The 19045-nt window shown below is 48.6% G+C and overlaps 1 protein-coding gene across 1 annotated transcript; it reads left to right on the top strand.

The window, feature by feature from the left end:
- The first annotated feature begins 14801 nt into the window (after positions 1 to 14801).
- On the top strand, positions 14802 to 19045 carry LOC128409043 (uncharacterized). The gene is made up of 2 exons (XM_053379229.1): positions 14802 to 14918; positions 17291 to 19045. The coding sequence occupies exon 2, from the start codon at positions 17368 to 17370 to the stop codon at positions 18868 to 18870; it is 1503 nt and encodes a 500-aa protein (XP_053235204.1). The 5' UTR covers positions 14802 to 14918; positions 17291 to 17367; the 3' UTR covers positions 18871 to 19045.

The raw sequence follows: 19045 nt of genomic DNA, 5'->3' as shown, positions 1-19045 counted from the left end.
AATTAAAGTAAATAAGCCCAAAGAAAGAAAAGCAAAAACACACATATGCTCACAAGGGTTTGCTTAAATTTATGATTTCATGTGTTTTTATTGTGTGTGTCTACCCTGAACTCCCCATCCTGGTCCAGCACTGTAACCACTATACCACACTGTCTGTATCTGAAGGAGCATCCAATCCAAGTTGGGTTTAAGGATTAAGAGCCCTGAGAAGGGAGAGCAGTTGGCACTCTGGAGCAGCCCCTGTTCACAGTTAGCATACTGAGAGGGAAGACACAGTCTTTCCCCCTGATGCAGTAAGATGGACTGTATTTCTGTTTCAATTGTACTGCTTATTTTAAAATTTGCTGTCTCCACGTATAAATTAGCACAAAGAATAGCAGAATTGTAGAGATGGAAGGGATCCGAAGCATCATCTAGTCGCAGGACTCTCAGCTAATGCATCTATGACTTTCATGTACGTTTTCATTTAAATTTCTGACCTTTTTGGTGATATGGAGATGGTTGATCAACTCTGTCCAAATGCCCTCGCTTCTTCACTTATTTACAATTCCTGCTTCTCTTTGTTCCTTAATTCCTACACATACTGTGACTTCTCTGCAAACAATAACATTCCTCATTTCACCTTTCCCCCTTTTGGGGGTTAGATTTATTAATTTTGTTTAAGAATATTTAATTCTAATTGCCTGCACCTGCCCCATTGCAGGGATTGCTCCTATATAGCTTAGTTTCAATGATCATTGATACAGAGCATCTCTGACTGACAACTTCTGCGTTCCTGTGGACTATTTCAGCTGGAAAAACCTACTGAAAATTCTCCTGGAAACCTTGTCGCCGAAGAAGCCCAATGGGCAAAACAAGGGTGTATCCTGAGAACTGGTCTATCATCAGCTGCCTTATTGTTACTAAGTAGTTCTGCTCGTGGGACGCAGGTGGCGCTGTGGGTTAAACCACAGAGCCTGGGACTTGCTGATCAGAAGGTCGGTGGTTCGAATCCCCGTGATGGGGTGAACTCCCGTTGCTCGGTCCCTGCTCCTGCCAACCTAGCAGTTCGAAAGCACATCAAAGTGCAAGTAGATAAATAGGTACCGCTCCGGCGGGAAAGTAAATGGTGTTTCCGTGCGCTGCTCTGGTTCACCAGAAGCGGCTTAGTCATGCTGGCCACATGACCTGGAAGCTGTACGCTGGCTTCCTCGGCCAATAAAGCAAGATGAGTGCCACAACCCCAGAGTCGGTCACGACTGGACCTAATGGTCAGGGGTCCCTTTACCTTTACCTTTACTAGTTCTGTTTGTTACACTCTCAAGACATAGGACTGCAGAAGGAAGATATCAGTATGAAATGGCATTGCCAACAGGAACTGTACATTGTAATCGTCGGACTTGACAATCTTTGGACTTGACTATCCTTGGACTTTACGACAATAAAAACATATAGAAGGTTAATAGTAATATGATACGTTCTTGCCACCAGGAACTGTGCTTTGCAATTTTTTTATATGATGATTACAGTTTTATTATATACAATGTTATGTTACTTTACAGCCAGTTACATGTGTGTTGTGGTATTCTGAACAGGATTTACGTAATGAGGCAATTGTGGTGTGTTTTGAACTTCTCAAATCTTCTCCCATCTCCCATTTCTCCAAACTTTCCTTCACTCCCTGGAGACTTGCCACATTCAGTGGCTTGGGCCTGCAACGTAAACTCAACAGATAAACATCCCCTGAGAGCTCAGAGGCATTGTACTTGAGCTCTCCGCCAGCGCCATCTATGCAGATGAGACATTTCTGATTCCCACAGGAGAATTTCAGCTCGACCCCATCACTGTTGACCAACAAGTGGCATTCTCCTTCACGCACATAGGCTCCTGCTTGAAATTCCTCATTGCCACATCCAAGCATGCGACCAGATTCCTTGCGTCTGGCTCATAACCCTGCAACCGTTTCTGCACAGATCTCACAGACTCCATGCTCAGTGGGTGAGTTACTCTTTGGATCTGAGAACAGAGACTTTTAAACAAGTTTTTGTCCCAGAAATTTTCCCACAATAATCCAATTCATCTCACTAAGAATGCCCCTAAATTTTATTACCAGCCTGTTGAGGGTATCTTTGATGAATCTCTGGCCTGATTCAAGAGGACTGCTGATCTCCAGCTCAGCTGAAGCAGGTATGAACTGCTGGAGGATGCGGCATAGGAACACGACTCTTCTTGTTTTGCATGTTACTGTGGTGATCTGTATTTAGCTTTCGCGCAGGTGTTAAAGGAAAGGAAATGGAATGGAACTTAAATTTCTGTGCGCAGGAAATTCCCTCCAAAACAAACAAGACCAGAATGTGATGCAAGCCTGCCCTGTTTGAGTTTACATATGGTTCGTTCGCTGCTGTTTACAAAGTACATGAACCATGAGAAGGGGCAGCCAGAATCCCATTTGCTTGCCCTGTTGTTAGACCAGGAGAATGTGAATAAGCAGCTATGTTTTGTATGATAAAAATACCTGTTGCTCCTTGGATCAAATTTGAACTGGTCCCTTAAAATTGGGTTAAACGAGAAACAAATTTCAGTAGTAAGAGCTCAAGCTGATGTGGCCCAGCTGGGGTCACTCCTACACCCAGGGGTGGTCACTTCATTTGTGGGTGCAGCACCCACCCTCTGGAATGCTCTCTCTCAGATAATTCATGAGACAGAGACAGTAGAGATTTCCAAACAGCTCTTTAAAACTTACATGTTTACCCAGGTTTTGCTAGATTCTGGCTCCTATTCCCCCCCCCCCAAATTTTCTGTTCTGTACACGTCTCAGTTTTATTTGATGTATAGTTTACTTTTGTTTCTATTAAATGTTATTGAAATATTGTTGTGTTGTTAATGCTTTTGCTTATTTGGAAATGTTTAGAAACCAGTTAATTAAAAAAAAATCTAAGCTGTGGTACAAAAATAGTATGATTTTCAATAAAAACACAGGTAAAATCTGCAAGAATTTAAAAGCAAGTGTACACAATTAAAGATGTGTCTCTGTGGGTTTACTGAAATAAATGTTTTCACGCAATAAAAAAGAAAAGAGCTCAAGCTCCCACTAGGGTTGGAAAACCTCAGCTGCAGGAGCCAAATGATTCAGGCCCCTCAAAATGGCCGTCAGGATACAGGCCTCACTGGTCCCTTGCTTGCACTTGTGACTAAAATCTATCCTTGGACAGGGATAATCTCTCTTGCTTGTGTGGATGGAGAGCTTGCTATTGGTCCTATCTATCCCCAGAACAAGTTATTTCAAATGTTCCCCATAAGGCATGGGTAGGGAACTCATCTGTCAATCATGTAATTTCATAGTGATATTATGTGATTGCCCCAACCATCCGTCAAAGTTCACCCATGGGGTGGGGCCAATATTTTTCAAACTCCAGACACAATGCAGCATCTGGGCTGCAAAAGGCTCCGCACCTGTGCCTCACATCAACATGGGTCATGTTGGGAAATGTTAAATCTGAAGCCGGTCATTTCAAACATAGAGGAATTTTGATTTTACCTAAAAGCACTTACTTTCAGAAGAGTCCTGCTGGTTCAGACCACAACTCCCCACTTCCTGGATCAATGGAGCCCTTGTTTATTTCAGATATTAAGGACTCAAATAAAGCAACAGCAGTTTAAGAGTAATAATAATATAAAAGCATATTTGAGCACCTTGTCCTCTGCTGGTTCAAACAAGATACTTAATAGTGGTTCTGCAAATCCACTGAGCAGCTTGTACATTAAGCGATGAATGATCATGGTGTCTCCCCTGCCAGGTAAGTATGTACATTAAGCGATTAATGGCACGAACAAATGCAGGAAGCAGAATTGCTTTTATTTATTTACAAGGTTTCTTACACACCTTTCGACATCAGGTCCTAGAGTGAGTGACAACAATTAAACAATTATAAAAAGACATAGAACAACTACTTGAAGCACATAAAACAACCCACCTCTTTAGATACTTAAGGGGGCATTAAAATGCCCCCATATCAAGTCTCTATCTGTGTATCATGTATTTGCAGACTATTCCTCTTTAACTGTGCTTCTATTTTGTGTGTTTCTGTTCTGAATAAAATACAGCTATGGGGTTGCGATCCGAAGCACGCTGCCCATCTGGATCAGGGCCTTGTGCCAGTTCCTCGTTGAAAAAACTTCCCCCTTCAGCTACTACTTCCCCCTGAAGCTGTGTCTGAATGGCAGTTTTCATGTGTTTTGTTTCCCACAACAGAGCACTATTTGGAGGGGAAAGCCTGCAGGGCCCATTCAGACTTGACAGCAATGATACTGCATGATAGAGTCAGACTGTTACTAATTCCCTCTAAAGAAGTTGGCGGGGGGGGGGCGACGAGTTAATATGCTGAGCCCATTCCACACCACACATACTCCCCCCCCCCCCAAAAAAGGACTTTTCTCGGAGTTTGAGGGAGGAAAGTATGGGGGGGGAGGATTCAGTTCCTTCCCCACCCACCCCTGCTTTTAAAGGACTTGGCACCTCCTGCTGACCTGTCAAGTTTGCACCAAATGGCAACCTCTTCTCATTTCCCCACGCAGACAAAGGAGCAGATTTCTCGCCCAAAGAATGAAGCATTGAAGGTAAAGAGAACATCATTTGAGTCAGGTTCATGGAAGGTTACTAATCCTGCTTCATAGTTCACAAGCACACGGATTCTCTTTGGCCGAATTCCTTTTGGGTTGAATGTAAGGGGTTGCGTGCTTGTCAAGGATGATGATCCCAGAGATATACCAGGAGGAGTGGAAGCATAATATGCACCAGGAGAAATCCTCCCAATAGTCCAGATCCCAATTCCATCATTCAAATTGACAATATTGTACTCCCTTAAAGACTCCTTGACAACCCCCACAGCTGAGAAGTTCTCGTTCCCCACATTCACTATCCAGGAATGGGTCCCTGAGGTGATTCCCTCAACTCCCATAGTATAGGAACCTCAATTAATGTTATTTGAGAATATGGCAACAACGCGTGGTTGGTTCATATACGTGGTTGTTGCTTAGCTATACGTTGCTTGGACTCTGGGGTTGTGGCGCTCATCTCGCTTTATTGGTCGAGGGAGCCGGCGTACAGCTTCCGGGTCATGTGGCCAGCATGACTAAGCCGCTTCTGGCGAACCAGAGCAGAGCACGGAAATGCCGTTTACCTTCCCGCCGGAGTGGTAGCTATTTATCTACTTGCACTTTGATGTGCTTTCAAACTGCTAGGTTGGCAGGAGCAGGGACCGAGCAACGGGAGCTCACCCCGTCGTGGGGATTCGGACCGCCAACCTTCTGATTGGCAAGTCCTAGGCTCTGTGGTTTAACCCACAGCTCCACCCACGTCCAAACATCCAAAACAAATCTATACAGAATTACCACTTCCCCAGTGGCACAAAACATTTGCTAAAACAGTGGTTCTCAACCTGTGGGTCCCCAGATGTTGTTGGACTACAACTCCCATAATCCCTGAGCTCTGGCTTTGCTAGCTAGGGGTGATGGGAGTTGTAGTTCAACAACATCTGGGGACCCACAGATTGAGAAAGGCTGTGCTAAAAGAAAGGAGGCAGAGCAGTCTATCGTCACATCTCTAGGTCTCCAGGGAGATCAGATGTCTGCAGTGTATTTCAATGACAAAAAAACAAATACCGTATTTTTCGCACCATGGGACGCACTTTTTCCCTCCTAAAAAGCAAGGGAAAATGTGTGTGCGTCCTATGGAGCGAATGCAGGCTTTCGCTGAAGCCTGGAAAGTGAGAGGGGTCGGTGCTCTCGCTCTCCAGGCTTCAGGAAGCTATCCGCTAGCCGTGGGAGACCCAGCTCTCCCACGGCTAGCGGAGCGCTGCATTAATCCCGAAGCTTGGGGCGTGCGGAGCTCAGCGCGCCCCAAGCTTCTGGGTGCCGGCAAGGTCTCCGCTAGCCGTCTAGACCTTGCCGGCACCCAGAAGCTTGGGGCGCGCTGAGCTCTGCAGCCCCAAGCTTCGGGATTAGCGCTCTGCTAGTCGTGTCTAGGCTGCGGATAGCAGCCTGCTTCCCGGAGCGTCGGGCGCCCTGAAAGCAGAGCGCCCGGCGCTTCGGGAACACATCCGCAGCCTAGGCAACCCTGCGGGAGGTCCCGCAGGGATGTCTAGGCTGCTGATAGCAGCCTGCCGCCCGGCGCGAGGGGCGCCCTGAATCAGAGCGCCCCTCGCGCCGGGCAGACATCCGCAGGGTGGGGAGCCCTGCAGGAGTTCCCCGCAAGGCTCCCCAAGCTGCGGATAGCAGCCTGCCGCCCGGCGGGCGGGGCGCCCTGAATCAGAGCGCCCCTCGCGCCGGGCAGACATCCGCAGCGTGGGGAGCCCTGCAGGAGTTCCCCGCAAGGCTCCCCAAGCTGCGGATAGCAGCCTGCCGCCCGGCAGGCGGGGCGCCCTGAATAAGAGCGCCCCTCGTGCCGGGCAGACATCCGCAGCGTGGGGAGCCCTGCAGGAGTTCCCCGCAAGGCTCCCCAAGCTGCGGATAGCAGCCTGCCGCCCGGCGGGCGGGGCGCCCTGAATAAGAGCGCCCCTCGTGCCGGGCAGACATCCGCAGCGTGGGGAGCCCTGCAGGAGTTCCCCGCAAGGCTCCCCAAGCTGCGGATAGCAGCCTGCCGCCCGGCGGGCGGGGCGCCCTGAAGCAGAGCGCCCCGCGCGCCAGGCAGACATCAGCCAGCCCCACAAGCTCGGGGGACAGCAGGGAGGCGCAGCGCCACTATCCCGCTGTTCCTCGACCTGGTTCGGTTTCCCTGACCTGCTTTTGGGGGGGAAATAAAGGGAAAAATTTTTTCCTTTATTTCCCCCCCAAAAAACTAGGTGCGCCCTATGGTCCGGTGCGTCCAATCGTGCGAAAAATACGGTAGCGATATTTAGCCACTAATTGTTGAGCTCCTGATCATTTCCCAGTAATAGAAAATGTTCAATGTGTATATCCCTCCCACTCCTGCTGTCACAGCCAAGATAATATAATAATAATTTATTATTTATACCCCACCCATCTGGCTGGGTTTCCCCAGCCACTCTGGGCGGCTTCCAGCAAAACACTAAAATACAATAACCTATTAAACACTAAAAGCTTCCCTAAACAGGGCTGCCTTCAGATGTCTTCTAAAAGTCTGGTAGTTGTTGTTCTCTTTGACATCTGGTGGGAAGGCGTTCCACAGGGTGGGTGCCACTACCGAGAAGGCCCTCTGCCTGCTTCCCTGTAACTTGGCTTCTCGTAGCGAGGGAACCGCCAGAAGGCCCTCGGCGCTGGACCTCAGAGTCCGGGCAGGACGATGGAAGCTACAATGGGATCTTATTACATATGTGCTTGAGAATTTGGACTCCATCTGCCCTGACTTACCTATCAACATGACTGGAGACTTTAATGCCAAGGGTGGGAAGTCTATACAAAAGAATGGGGGATCCTGGATACTTCTGTTCTCCCAGACTTCTGTTTTTGGGACAATAGATCACAGGATGGAGTAATCGATTTGGCGGGAAACTCAATGGCACCCCTCTGGAGGCTTCACCCGGGGCAGAAACCCAGGCTAGACCTGCCCCTCCCCCGGCTACAGCTCTGAGCAGGACACAGAAGAATGCAGCAACCCGTGAGTTAAGCCCACCAACCTGTTGTGTGTTTATGATGGATGTGGGGGGGGGGAGGAAATGGGGCTCTTTTCAGTGCATTCTGCATGGAAAGCAAATGGCCTTTCAGGGGAGAGAGGCAACGCTCCATGCCTTCCCCACCAGATTGTTGCATTTGGGAGGGGGTAGTATACTGCCTTTTGCTCATAAGAGGGGCTTCCTTCATGATGAAGGGAGAGGGGAACGGTTAATCATTAATATTATCTACACATAGTAAATTCCGGCACTCTGCTAGGATGGCTACACAAGCTCAAACTCAAAAAATGCAGTTATTTGCAAAGCCTAAATCAGACAGGTCAGGAGACCGTTTCCTGTCTAACCAGCTATCTGAAACTGCTGATGCTAGCTACAGGTCAGAAGGTCGTTTCCTGCCTAGCCAAAAACTGCTGTCAACTAAAAACCACTAGCAAGATGTTTCCTGCTTTGCTTCTGCTTTAAGTAATGCAAGATAAGAAGAGATACGAAGGAAATGCTTAGCTAGCAAAAGAAAGACACGTGTACAAGAAGGTGGGAGGGGGTGCTTACTGAGCAGAGAAAATGCTTAACCAGCAGAGGAAGTGCTTAGCTAGCAGCCTTAGCCAGCAAATATTGGGGGGGAGGTATGGGAGGAGGGTGAATGCTTTCAGGTATAAAAATGCTTGCTGAACATGGTAACAACACAGTCAGATTTCAGAAACTATATTCTGCTGACTGTCTCTGTGCACAGATTTGCAATAAATCTCTTTTCTCTGACCAAGAAGTCTCTGGAATTGTTTTTCCCCTCTGGCCACGGGGTTGGCGGACCGCTGGACCTCCGGGTACTGCTAATCTAAGGCTTCAGTTTTGGGGGCTCGTGTCCGGGATGGGTCCCCACCCCACGAAAGGTGGACCGAGGGGCCAGACTCGACCGGGTGAGCAACCAGGACCAGGGCTCGCAATCTCCAGCGCGCACCCTGCCAGTTTGTAGGGGGAGATCGCCACGCTGTGCCTGAGCCGAGACACCCAGTCGGGAGAGAAAAGAGGACGGCCGAAGGAGGGGTCCGCAGCGGAACAGGTAAGCCCAAGGGAAAGGGCGTGGTAGGAAGCCTGATCAGCTTCCCCTGGCTGTGAGCAGTAGAGTGCCGCCAGTAAGGTTGGGTAAAAGGGAAACAGAGGGGAAATTGTATTGGTGTGTTTTGTGTGTTGCATGTTGAAATTATAATGGTGTGATTTGTATGTTATATGTTGCATGTCGGATACCCCAGTGACTGAATTGTTGTCAAGTGTGGGTCGGGGCTTAGCGTCCCCTTGGCCGAGCGATTGCAGGGTTGTGCATTTTCTGCCAGGGCGACCTCGGCAGGTCACAATCTGTAGTGCGTGGAGTGTGAAAGAATTTACAGCCCATTAGGTGCGGGGTATCTGAAAAAAAAAAAAAATGGGGTCTGGGGCAAGCCAATGTAGTCCTCTGAAATGTTTTTTAAAGAACTGGAAAGCGGCCACAAAGCATGATGATTGGGGGTTCAAATTGAGAAGACAGAGGATGAGGACATTGTGTGAAGTTGATTGGCCCCAACAAACTAACTGGCCCTCGGAGGGGAGCTTTGATTTGCAACTAATCAGCCCACTATATCAAAATATCTTGAACGTCCACCCAGACCAGATCCCTTATATTTCTACTTGGAAAACCAATGTAGAAAAGAATCCACCGTGGTTGAAAGCCTGCCGAGGCGACGCCCCACAAAATACAATTTGTGCAGTCCAACCGGCAGGGAAGTCAGAAAGGCCCCCCCGGTGATACCAGATCCGGAAGGAGAAGAGGGGGAAGTCATTAAACCGCCGCCACCCTATGCTCCACCAACTGCCCCTCTGGCAAATCCCCCAGGCCCAGGGCCCCAGGACCAGGGAGGAGCCGGCCCTCAGCCTGAACCCTCCAAGGTTGATGAATTAGAGAGCGAAGAGGAAGAGGATGATGAGGAGTTTATGAAGGGACTAATTGAGTTAGCAAAGAAAGGAAAAATGTGGACACAGTATCAGACAATTGAGATTGCAACAGTATGTACAACCCTATGTGAAAGAAGTGGATGTTAGTTCCCATTTGTTAGCAGCAACCAGGGTGTCCCTCTATAAGTCCCATAAGGCACAGAAAAAGGGTGGGACTGCAATGATGCCTCTATGCAGAGTGTATGACCCACCAGCCCCCCAGGACAGGGTGGGGAAGCACCACCATGCACTTATACAGTCCAACATGTGCCTTTTTCAAGTGCTGATGTGTGCAATTGGAGAAATTAGAACCCTACCTTTGAGGAGAACCCAGATGATATTGCCAACGCCCCATTATAAAGGCTGCCTTTGTAGCTCAGGCAGCGTCCAATATTCGCCAAAAGAAAAAATCCAGAAGCATGAGGGGTGCATCGGCCATGGGCTGGAATAGATGTTGGAAATAGCTCAAACCACTTACAATCAGAGAGATGAGGAAGCCCAGAGGAAAAAAAAAAAAGGAGAAGTATCAAACAAGGAAGTTGACGGCATTACAGGCTACCACACCCACCCCTCAGGAAAGAGGAAGTGCCCGGGGAGGAGGGCGAAGCCGTCTTGGAAGGAATCAGTGTGCCATCTGCCGACAGGAAGGGCACTGGAAGAGAGAATGCCCTATTCTATTATTAGGAAGAGATTTGTTGGTAAAGTTGCAAGCCCAAATTACTTTTAAGCCATCGGGAGAAGCCACATTGTCCACTATGTCACTTGGGGAACTGGTTGTGGAGGCACCCCTGAGGGAGTACTGGCGCCTCATGATAATAAAAGAAGAGGAGGGACCCATCCCCGCCAGTATTCTGGAACAAGTGAACCCCCCAGGAATGGCAAAGAATATCCCACCAATAATCGTGAAGCCCAAGCCATTTGTCAATCCTGTTGCAGTAAATAAGTATCCCATCCCACGAAGGGCGACTGAAGGAGTGTAGGTGCATCTAGAGCGACTGCTCCAACATAGGATCTTGAGGCAATGCCAATCACAGTGGAACACCCTTTTGTTACCAGTGAAGAAAGGAAGCAGGCTATTATCCTGATACCAGAGCCAAAGAACTGCAGAGAACTCTGTGGCTTTCTGGGGTCTGCAGGATTTTGTAGGATATGGATATTTAATTACAGCATCATTGCCAAGCCTCTACATGAGTCAACCAGAGGAACTGAGAGAGACCCCTTTGTTTGAAGCACAGAACAACAGCAAGCCTTCGTGGATTTGAAGAGGGCACTACAGCAAGCCCCAGCGCTTGGCATCCCAAACCCTGAGAAACCCTTTACTCTATTCGTGGATGAGGACCAAGGGACAGCGAAAAGGGTTTTGTGCCAAAATTGGGAAGCTGGCAACAGCCAGTGGCATACCTAGAGCCCTGACCCTAGCAAAGGGACAGAAGATAAACATTTATACTCTAAGTATGCCTTTCTGACTTTACATGCCCATGGAGCCTTATGGAAGGAAAGAGGTTTGCTTACCTCCAGAGGAAACCAGGTGGCCCACCCACAAGCCTTATTGGACCTCCTGGATGCAGTATGGGAACCTGAGGCAGTAGCAGTGGCACACTGTTATGGACACACAAGACTGGACCAGGAGAAGTGGTCAGAGGAAATTGACTGGCAGACAGAGTGGCCAAGGAAGCAGCCCGGGAACCAGCCCCCAGCGTCAGTTATTGGAGCACTGGTCCCTGGAAGGATCTTGAACACCGCTGATAAGCCAATATACACCAAAAGGAGAGGGACACTGCAGATGCCCAGGGGCTGACCATGTCCAAAGAAGGATGGTACCTTACTCATGATGACAGAATATGGATTCCAGAGTCCCTTTCTCGGCAGATTATTCAGAGATACCATGAGTCCACCCACATGGGACCAGATGCCACAACCAGACAGCTGAAGCAGTGCTTCTACATAGCCCACCTTTATCAACTGGCAGCCCAGATTTCCAGGAAGTGCCCGCTATGTCAAAAGAATAATCCCAGAACCGGACCCTTGGCTCCCCCGGGGATTCAGCATAGTGGAACTGCACCCATGGAAGACCTTGTTGTGGATTTCACTGAATTGCCCCGCTGTGGACCATACCGCTACCTGCTTGTGGCGATCTGCACGTATACAGGATGGGTTGAAGCCTGGCCCACCAGAACTGAAAAGGCATTTGAAGTAACCAGGTGCCTGCTTAGGGAGATCATTCCCCGCTATGGGCTACCTAGGTCAATAGGATCTGACAATGGACCAGCTTTTGTCCACTCAGTTTTGCAATAACCCCCCCCCATGCTAGTCAAAATGTGCAGTTTAATAATTATGTGCAGTAATTCTCCCGAGATTTTCTCTCTGTCTTAACAGGTGGACCCAGGCCCACTGCTGTTGAAGTTGCTGACCTCACCCCTTGGGTCCACCACACTTAAGTGAAGAAGGCTATTTTAGATTGGACAGTTACACCAAATCCTGATGATCCTCTGAAGCTAACCATCTCCAGAAGAGCGCCAGACGACTGGACAAGTGGATGGGAGGGACGCCCGCGGGCAGCGTCCCCAACGTAGAGACTTTTTTCCCCAGCAAAATTTAAGGCACCGCCAGGACTTTTGATATTGGGGCCAGAACTCTTTGATATAGTCACTCCGTGTGTCAGGCCTCTGCAAGGGTGGATATATATATTCCTGTGGGTATATGTTAATATATGTAGAGGGAGAAGCCCCTTTCGGATACAGTGTGTTGGGAAGAAATCATGAGAGTATTAAGCATCCACAAGGACAGGTGGGAAAATTGGTTAAGATAATAGGCTCCTCCTCAGAGAGGTGGGACACAACCTCCCAAAAAGCAAGGCAGCTGATAGAGCACGAGTATCAGTGGGCCCTTCAGCAATAAAATAGATATGTCCTAGATAATATTTCAGTCACCATTGATCACATGGAAACAATGATAGCTGAAAACCCGCTGAAAGCCACAGGGAGTGATGCATGGGGTTGGTTGTATTCCTGGCTCCCTGATGGCAGTTGGCTCAGGAATGTTATAGTATTATTAGCAGGACCGCTATTAATCCTTTTGCTTCTTTGCCTCTGTATCCCCTGCTTATTGCAATGCTTGCAGCAAATGATGCAAAGACTCCTGTCACGGAAGCTAGGACCCACAGTCATCGCTGTGATGAGGGAGTATAGGCCCATACCCCAGAACGAACCTAAGTATTAGGTTGTTCAGAAGAAGAGGAGGGAGTGAAGGGAGAGGGGAACGGTTAATCATTAATATTATCTACACATAGTAAATTCCGGCACTCTGCTAGGATGGCTACACAAGCTCAAACTCAAAAAATGCAGTTATTTGCAAAGCCTAAATCAGACAGGTCAGGAGACCGTTTCCTGTCTAACCAGCTATCTGAAACTGCTGATGCTAGCTACAGGTCAGAAGGTCGTTTCCTGCCTAGCCAAAAACTGCTGTCAACTAAAAACCACTAGCAAGATGTTTCCTGCTTTGCTTCTGCTTTAAGTAATGCAAGATAAGAAGAGATACGAAGGAAATGCTTAGCTAGCAAAAGAAAGACACGTGTACAAGAAGGTGGGAGGGGGTGCTTACTGAGCAGAGAAAATGCTTAACCAGCAGAGGAAGTGCTTAGCTAGCAGCCTTAGCCAGCAAATATTGGGGGGGAGGTATGGGAGGAGGGTGAATGCTTTCAGGTATAAAAATGCTTGCTGAACATGGTAACAACACAGTCAGATTTCAGAAACTATATTCTGCTGACTGTCTCTGTGCACAGATTTGCAATAAATCTCTTTTCTCTGACCAAGAAGTCTCTGGAATTGTTTTTCCCCTCTGGCCACGGGGTTGGCGGACCGCTGGACCTCCGGGTACTGCTAATCTAAGGCTTCAATGATTGAAAAGGGGTGTGTGTGTGTGTGTGTGTGTGTGTGTGTGTGTGTGTGTTGCAAGCTCATAACTCACAAGGAATTATTAGCTACATTTCCCTTCAGGATTCTGCATATAACTTAAGTGCAGGTCTGTTGTGCTTTTTAATACAGTGGTACCTCGGGTTACATACGCTTCAGGTTAGATACGCTTCAAGTTACAGACTTTGCTAACCCTGAAATAGTGCTTCAGGTTAAGAACTTTGCTTCAGGATGAGAACAGAAATCGCATGGCGGTGGCGCAGCAGCAGCGGGAGGCCCCATTAGCTAAAGTGGTGCTTCAGGTTAAGAACAGTTTCAGGTTAAGAACGGACCTGAGGAACGAATTAAGTACTTAACCCGAGGTACCACTGTATATGGGTAAAAATTGCGTACACTTGAAAACGTTGGCAGCATAAATTCAACAGTGTAACTTAAGTTCTTAAAACCTGAGGTACTATTTCTGGGTTAGCGGAGTCTGTAACCTGAAGCGTCTGTAATCTGAAGTGTATGTAACCTGAGGTACCACTGTATTCAATAAACATTTGCCAATCTTCTTTAAACGTATGTTCCTCTATTTCTCTTATTCTATATTTTAAGTCTGCAGGCTACGCATATTCCATCAGCTTAAGTTGCCATTCTTCTTTAGTTGGGACTTCACTCATTTTCCATTTTGGGCTAACAAAACACGGCCTGCAGTAGTGGCATACATAAATAGCCTTTTTTGACACCTGGGAATTTCCATCTGAATTATCCCCAACAAAAAGGACTCTGGTTTTGTTCTTTGTTTTTTCAGAAAAGTACATTTAAACATTTTTTAAAATTCATTATAAATTGTTTCCCAATACCCTTTTGCCCTTTTACAAGTCCACCACATATGATAGAACGTACTCTTAGCCTCATTGCCTCTTGTATAATTATTCTAATGGGACGACCTGTTAAAATTTTGCAGTTTGCTGCAGAAGCTGGACGTTTGCTTGCTTGTATCATTTCTGTTTCGCAGCTTTGCCTTTCTAATTCTGGACCCGTCGGCTAGCGATTGGTGCTTCCTTCTTGGGAGCCAGTGTGGTGTAGTGGTTAAGAGCGATAGACTCGTAATCTGGGGAACCGGGTTCGCGTCTCCGCTCCTCCACACGCAGCTACTGGGTGACCTTGGGCCAGTCACACTTCTCTGAAGTCTCTCAGCCCCACTCACCTCACAGAGTCTTTGTTGAGGAAGAGAAAGGAGAATGTTAGCCACTTTGAGACTCCCTAGGGTAGTGATAAAGGGGGGTATCAAACCCAAACTCTTCTTCTTCTTCTACAGAACACATGGATGGAACGGAACTCCGAAGGATGGGTCTGTGACATCACAGCTGCAAAGACCAATGAGAATCAAGCCACATTCTCTCCTGTCCTCTTCCCAACTCCCATGGATGCTAGTAGGAAACCAGACACAAAAGTAAGTTCATTTCCCCCAGTTACTGACTGCGGCGTTCTCCCCACAATCTCACGTTCAGCCCTGAGCTACCCTCAGCTGTGCCCGTGACTTCAGTTCTGGCCCAAGACCTCCTTGTTGTCCTCCTTTCCCTTTCAGTCCTTGTTCCTAAGGGTTCACAACTGATATAATTTGACAGAAACAATTAATCCCCAAGCATCCTTTCATTAGCATCTTTTCATACGCACATTTGGCTTGATAAAGTCCAGCTGTGTGCTCATCCATTGCATACTTGCGTGGGCTACACCGAGGTTCTAAGCCACTTCATGGACAGGTCAGAGGACTTCTAGGTTGAGATATAGAGGAGAGAGGGTGCAACCTTGCACCTGAGAGTTGTCAGCATAGGACTTTATTAAAGTAAGTCCTGTTCAGAGTAGATGCCAATAAATTAATGGACTTGAGTCATGTCCATTAACTCCAATAGAACTACTCTGAGTAAGACAATGGAGACAACCCACTGTTGTTCATTTTTACAAGCCCATGTACTGAATAGAGGGATGCAGGTGGCGCTGTGGTCTAAACCACTGAGCCTCTTGGGCTTGCCAATCGGAAGGTCAGCGGTTCGAATCCCCGCGACGGGGTGAGCTCCCGTTGCTCTCTCCCAGCTCCTGCCAACCTAGCAGTTTGAAAGCACGCCAGTGCAAGTAGATAAATAGGTACTGCTCCGGTGAGAAGGTAAACAGCATTTCCATGCGCTCTGGTTTCTGTCACGGTGTTCCATTGTGCCAGAAGTGGTTTAGTCATGCTGGCCACATGACCCAGAAAGTTTTTTGTCGGCTCCCTTGGCCTGAAAGCAGAGATAAGCGCTACACCCCATAGTCGCCTTTGACTGGACTTAACCGTCCGGGGTCCTTTACGACTGCACAGAGGTAAATGTTACATTCATTCGCAGGTTCTAAGAGTCAGCACTATGCAAGGGCGAGCTTCACCTGCTACATTCTGAATATCAAACCACTCTTTAGCACTCGGTTGGCGCAGACGGAAGTTCACCTTTTCTCCGGATTTGCATTTGCTCTGAACAGCACCAGATTTAGGACAGTGTGGGCGGTTCCACCACACAGGGAGCTGAGCTGAAGGGATGAGAAACTGAGAAGATCCATAACTGAGAAGGTGCATTTGGAATTTTGGCACCGTATTGTGAAAGATTACCAAAGCCCACACCTGCTCTGATTTGGCACTATATAGCACTCAGACCTGTGCTTAGAAAGTGTGGGATACTGGTCAGACACATGCTTTCTAGGCATGGGACATGCCAGTGCCTCCATCACTAGTTGTGTACGAAAACATCCTGGAATGCATCCCTTTGCAGATTGGCTTTATTTCTCTTGCGTTTCTGTGTCTTGTGGCAAAAATAATAATACTGGTAGTGCTTTTCATTCAGCAGCCGGTCTGACCATCTTCTTTGTCTGACCTCACCCTCATGCAATCACTGATCAAGCCTTAAAGGGGCGGGGAGAAAGGGGGCCACATTCTCTTGTCCATGGTGGGTGGGGGACAGAGGCAAAAATGGGCAGGGCCAGAGATGCACCTCATAAACACTCCTCTCTCCATCTGGGCTCGCAAGAGGCAGGATCACAGTTCAAGGGCACATTCAAGCCAGGCAAAGGCACTCAAGGAGGCAGCCAAGCAGGGGTGGTAAGGGCTGTGGCCTGGGGAGAGGAGGTCTGCCCTGGGGAGATGTAAAAGGATTGTCCAGACAGTTACACAACACTGACCTTTGCACTCTCTTAGGAAACTTCTCGGTTTTCCTAAGTGTTTACCCATGCAAGGCCTCTTCCCCAGCCTTGCCATAAAGGTAAAGGTAAAGGGAACCCGGACCATTAGGTCCAGTCGTGGACGACTCTGGGGTTGCGGCGCTCATCTCCCTTTATGGGCCGAGGGAGCTGGCATACAGCTTCTGGGTCATGTGGCCAGCATGACTAAGCCGCTTCTGGCGAACCAGAGCAGTGCACGGAAACGCCGTTTACCTTCCCTCCGGAATGGTACCTATTTATCTACTTGCACTTTGACGTGCTTTCGAACTGCTAGGTTGGCAGGAGCAGGGACCGAGCAACGGGAGCTCACCCCATTGCGGGGATTCAAACCGCTGACCTTCTGATCAGCAAGTCCTAGGCTCTGTGGTTTAACCCACAGCGCCACCATAATTCCTGGCGGCTGGCCATGTTGGCTGGGGCTGATGTGAGTTCTGGCCCTCAACAACATCTGGAGGGCAACACATTTGCTGTCCCTCTCCTGGAGGAACCAGGAATCACATGATCTCCATTATCAAACAGGCACCAGTTTGCACTTCCGTACAGTGACGGCTTCCATTCTGAGATGCCTGCTTTCTTCTCCAGGTCTTGGAGTACCATTGATGCCACTGCACAAGAAGACATGTTTGGCATTGCATCCGTAGAACCTGGCCTTTCTTCGTATGGGTGCCTGCATCCCCAAGCCCATCCCTCCAGCACCCCTGAGTGTCAGCAACTTACTCTCAGCGAAGGAGAGCTTGGAGATAGCCAACCGGGGATCTGACACCATGCTGACAGCTTGCTTAGACCACGCCCTGCTAGAGTTCCCCCGTGAGCCGCGCTGCCTCCAGGACAATGCCACCTTGACCGTCCAGGTGAGAGGGAGGAAAAGGATGGAGTTTGTCTCCGGCGGAGGTGAGAACAAGATAGTCATCTCTTGGTCAAAGAAGAAAACCCGCTATAACATTGAGGTCTCCAGCCTGGAGGTGTACCTGGACCGGCTGTCCCTCTGCCCAGCTCCACTGACCTCTGAGAATTTGGAGAAGGTGAGGCAGGAGCTCCTTAAGTGGGGGGATGTCACAAAGGACCTGCGGGCCTGCCTTGATCTAGCCATAACAGAGATTGAGAAGGAGCCACCTTCAGTGAAGAGCAATGCTGAGTTGACCATTGAATGTGAAGGCTCCTGCTTGGATTTCATTTCTGGGAAGGGCAAGTCCCGCATCCACATCCTTTTCTCCAATAGACAACCTCGGTACCGGGTTCGAGTTACTTGCATGGACATCTACGTAGACAGGTTGAACAGCCGCGCGGTGCCCCTCACCTCTGAGAACTTGCTTAAAGTGTGGAAGGAGACAGAAGGCCTGAAAGGATGTACGGTGGACCTTCGGGCCTGCCTCAAGCGAGCCTTGCAGGAGTTTAATGCTTTGACTCCACGACACCGGGCCAATGCCACCATCTTCATTGACTGCGATGGAAAGAACTTCAAGATGGTGTCCGGGCACGGAGACAGCTGGATCTCTGTTTTCAATGTTGTCGGAGATCAACATTGCCGAAGAGAAGTGGTTCTGGCGCTGGCGGATTCCGGGTCGTCCGGCAGGGTAACAGGCCCGACCTCTGCGAAACAAGGGAAAGAAGGACCATCAGTTTGGATGAGGAAACTGGAAGGGAGGAGAGGGGCAGAGGAGGGCCCGTCCAATCAGGCAAGGAGAACTTTCAAAGTGCTGTCCAATGGGAAGAGATCTAAGAGAGGAGGGCCGCCCAATGTGATCGCATTAGAAGAATTTGCCTCTAGTACTTGGAAATGGGAGGAAGAAACAACATCATCGTTTGCAGGGAGGACTTTTTCCCGTGAGAAGAGGGCAGATATGGGGCTGTCCAAAAGTTCCAGGGCACCAGGAAGGGAATGTTCCCTTAAGTCAAAAGCATTATCGACCAGTGGGAAAAGGAAACGGTCTGATGTGAGGGATGGAAAAGAAGGAGAACATGCTGGGTGGCAGAGCTTTCCCAGCGGAACAGCAACAGAGGAAGTGTTGATCCATGGACACAAGGAGGAGGCTGGGAAAGAAATGGAGCCAACATCCAATGGACCAAGTGAAGATGAAGATGATGATGATGAAGAAGAGCCACCTGGTGTTCTAGAGGAGTCTTCCGACAGCAGACAGGCAGATGATGGTCCAGAAAGGTGACTCATCTGGAGGACTGGTGAACATGATGGATCCATCCAAGGTCAGTTCTTGGACTGGGACTGAGATGGATGCTTTCCAGGAGCAGGACATTGTTTCTGGATCAGGAAGCCGGGGGCTGGTCCACCAAATGAATTGTGCAAGAGTGATACCAAAAATAAATGATCTATGGACCTGA

Source organism: Podarcis raffonei, chromosome 2 (genome assembly GCF_027172205.1).
Source record: "Podarcis raffonei isolate rPodRaf1 chromosome 2, rPodRaf1.pri, whole genome shotgun sequence".
Lineage (NCBI taxonomy): Eukaryota > Metazoa > Chordata > Lepidosauria > Squamata > Lacertidae > Podarcis > Podarcis raffonei.
The sequence above is the reverse complement of the archived record's forward strand: the minus strand, read 5'-3'. Positions and strand labels throughout refer to the sequence as shown.

Excerpts from the sequence above, each read along its gene's own strand:
- LOC128409043 (XM_053379229.1), top strand. The coding sequence starts at position 17,368 with ATGGGTGCCTGCATCCCCAAGCCCATCCCTCCAGCACCCCTGAGTGTC.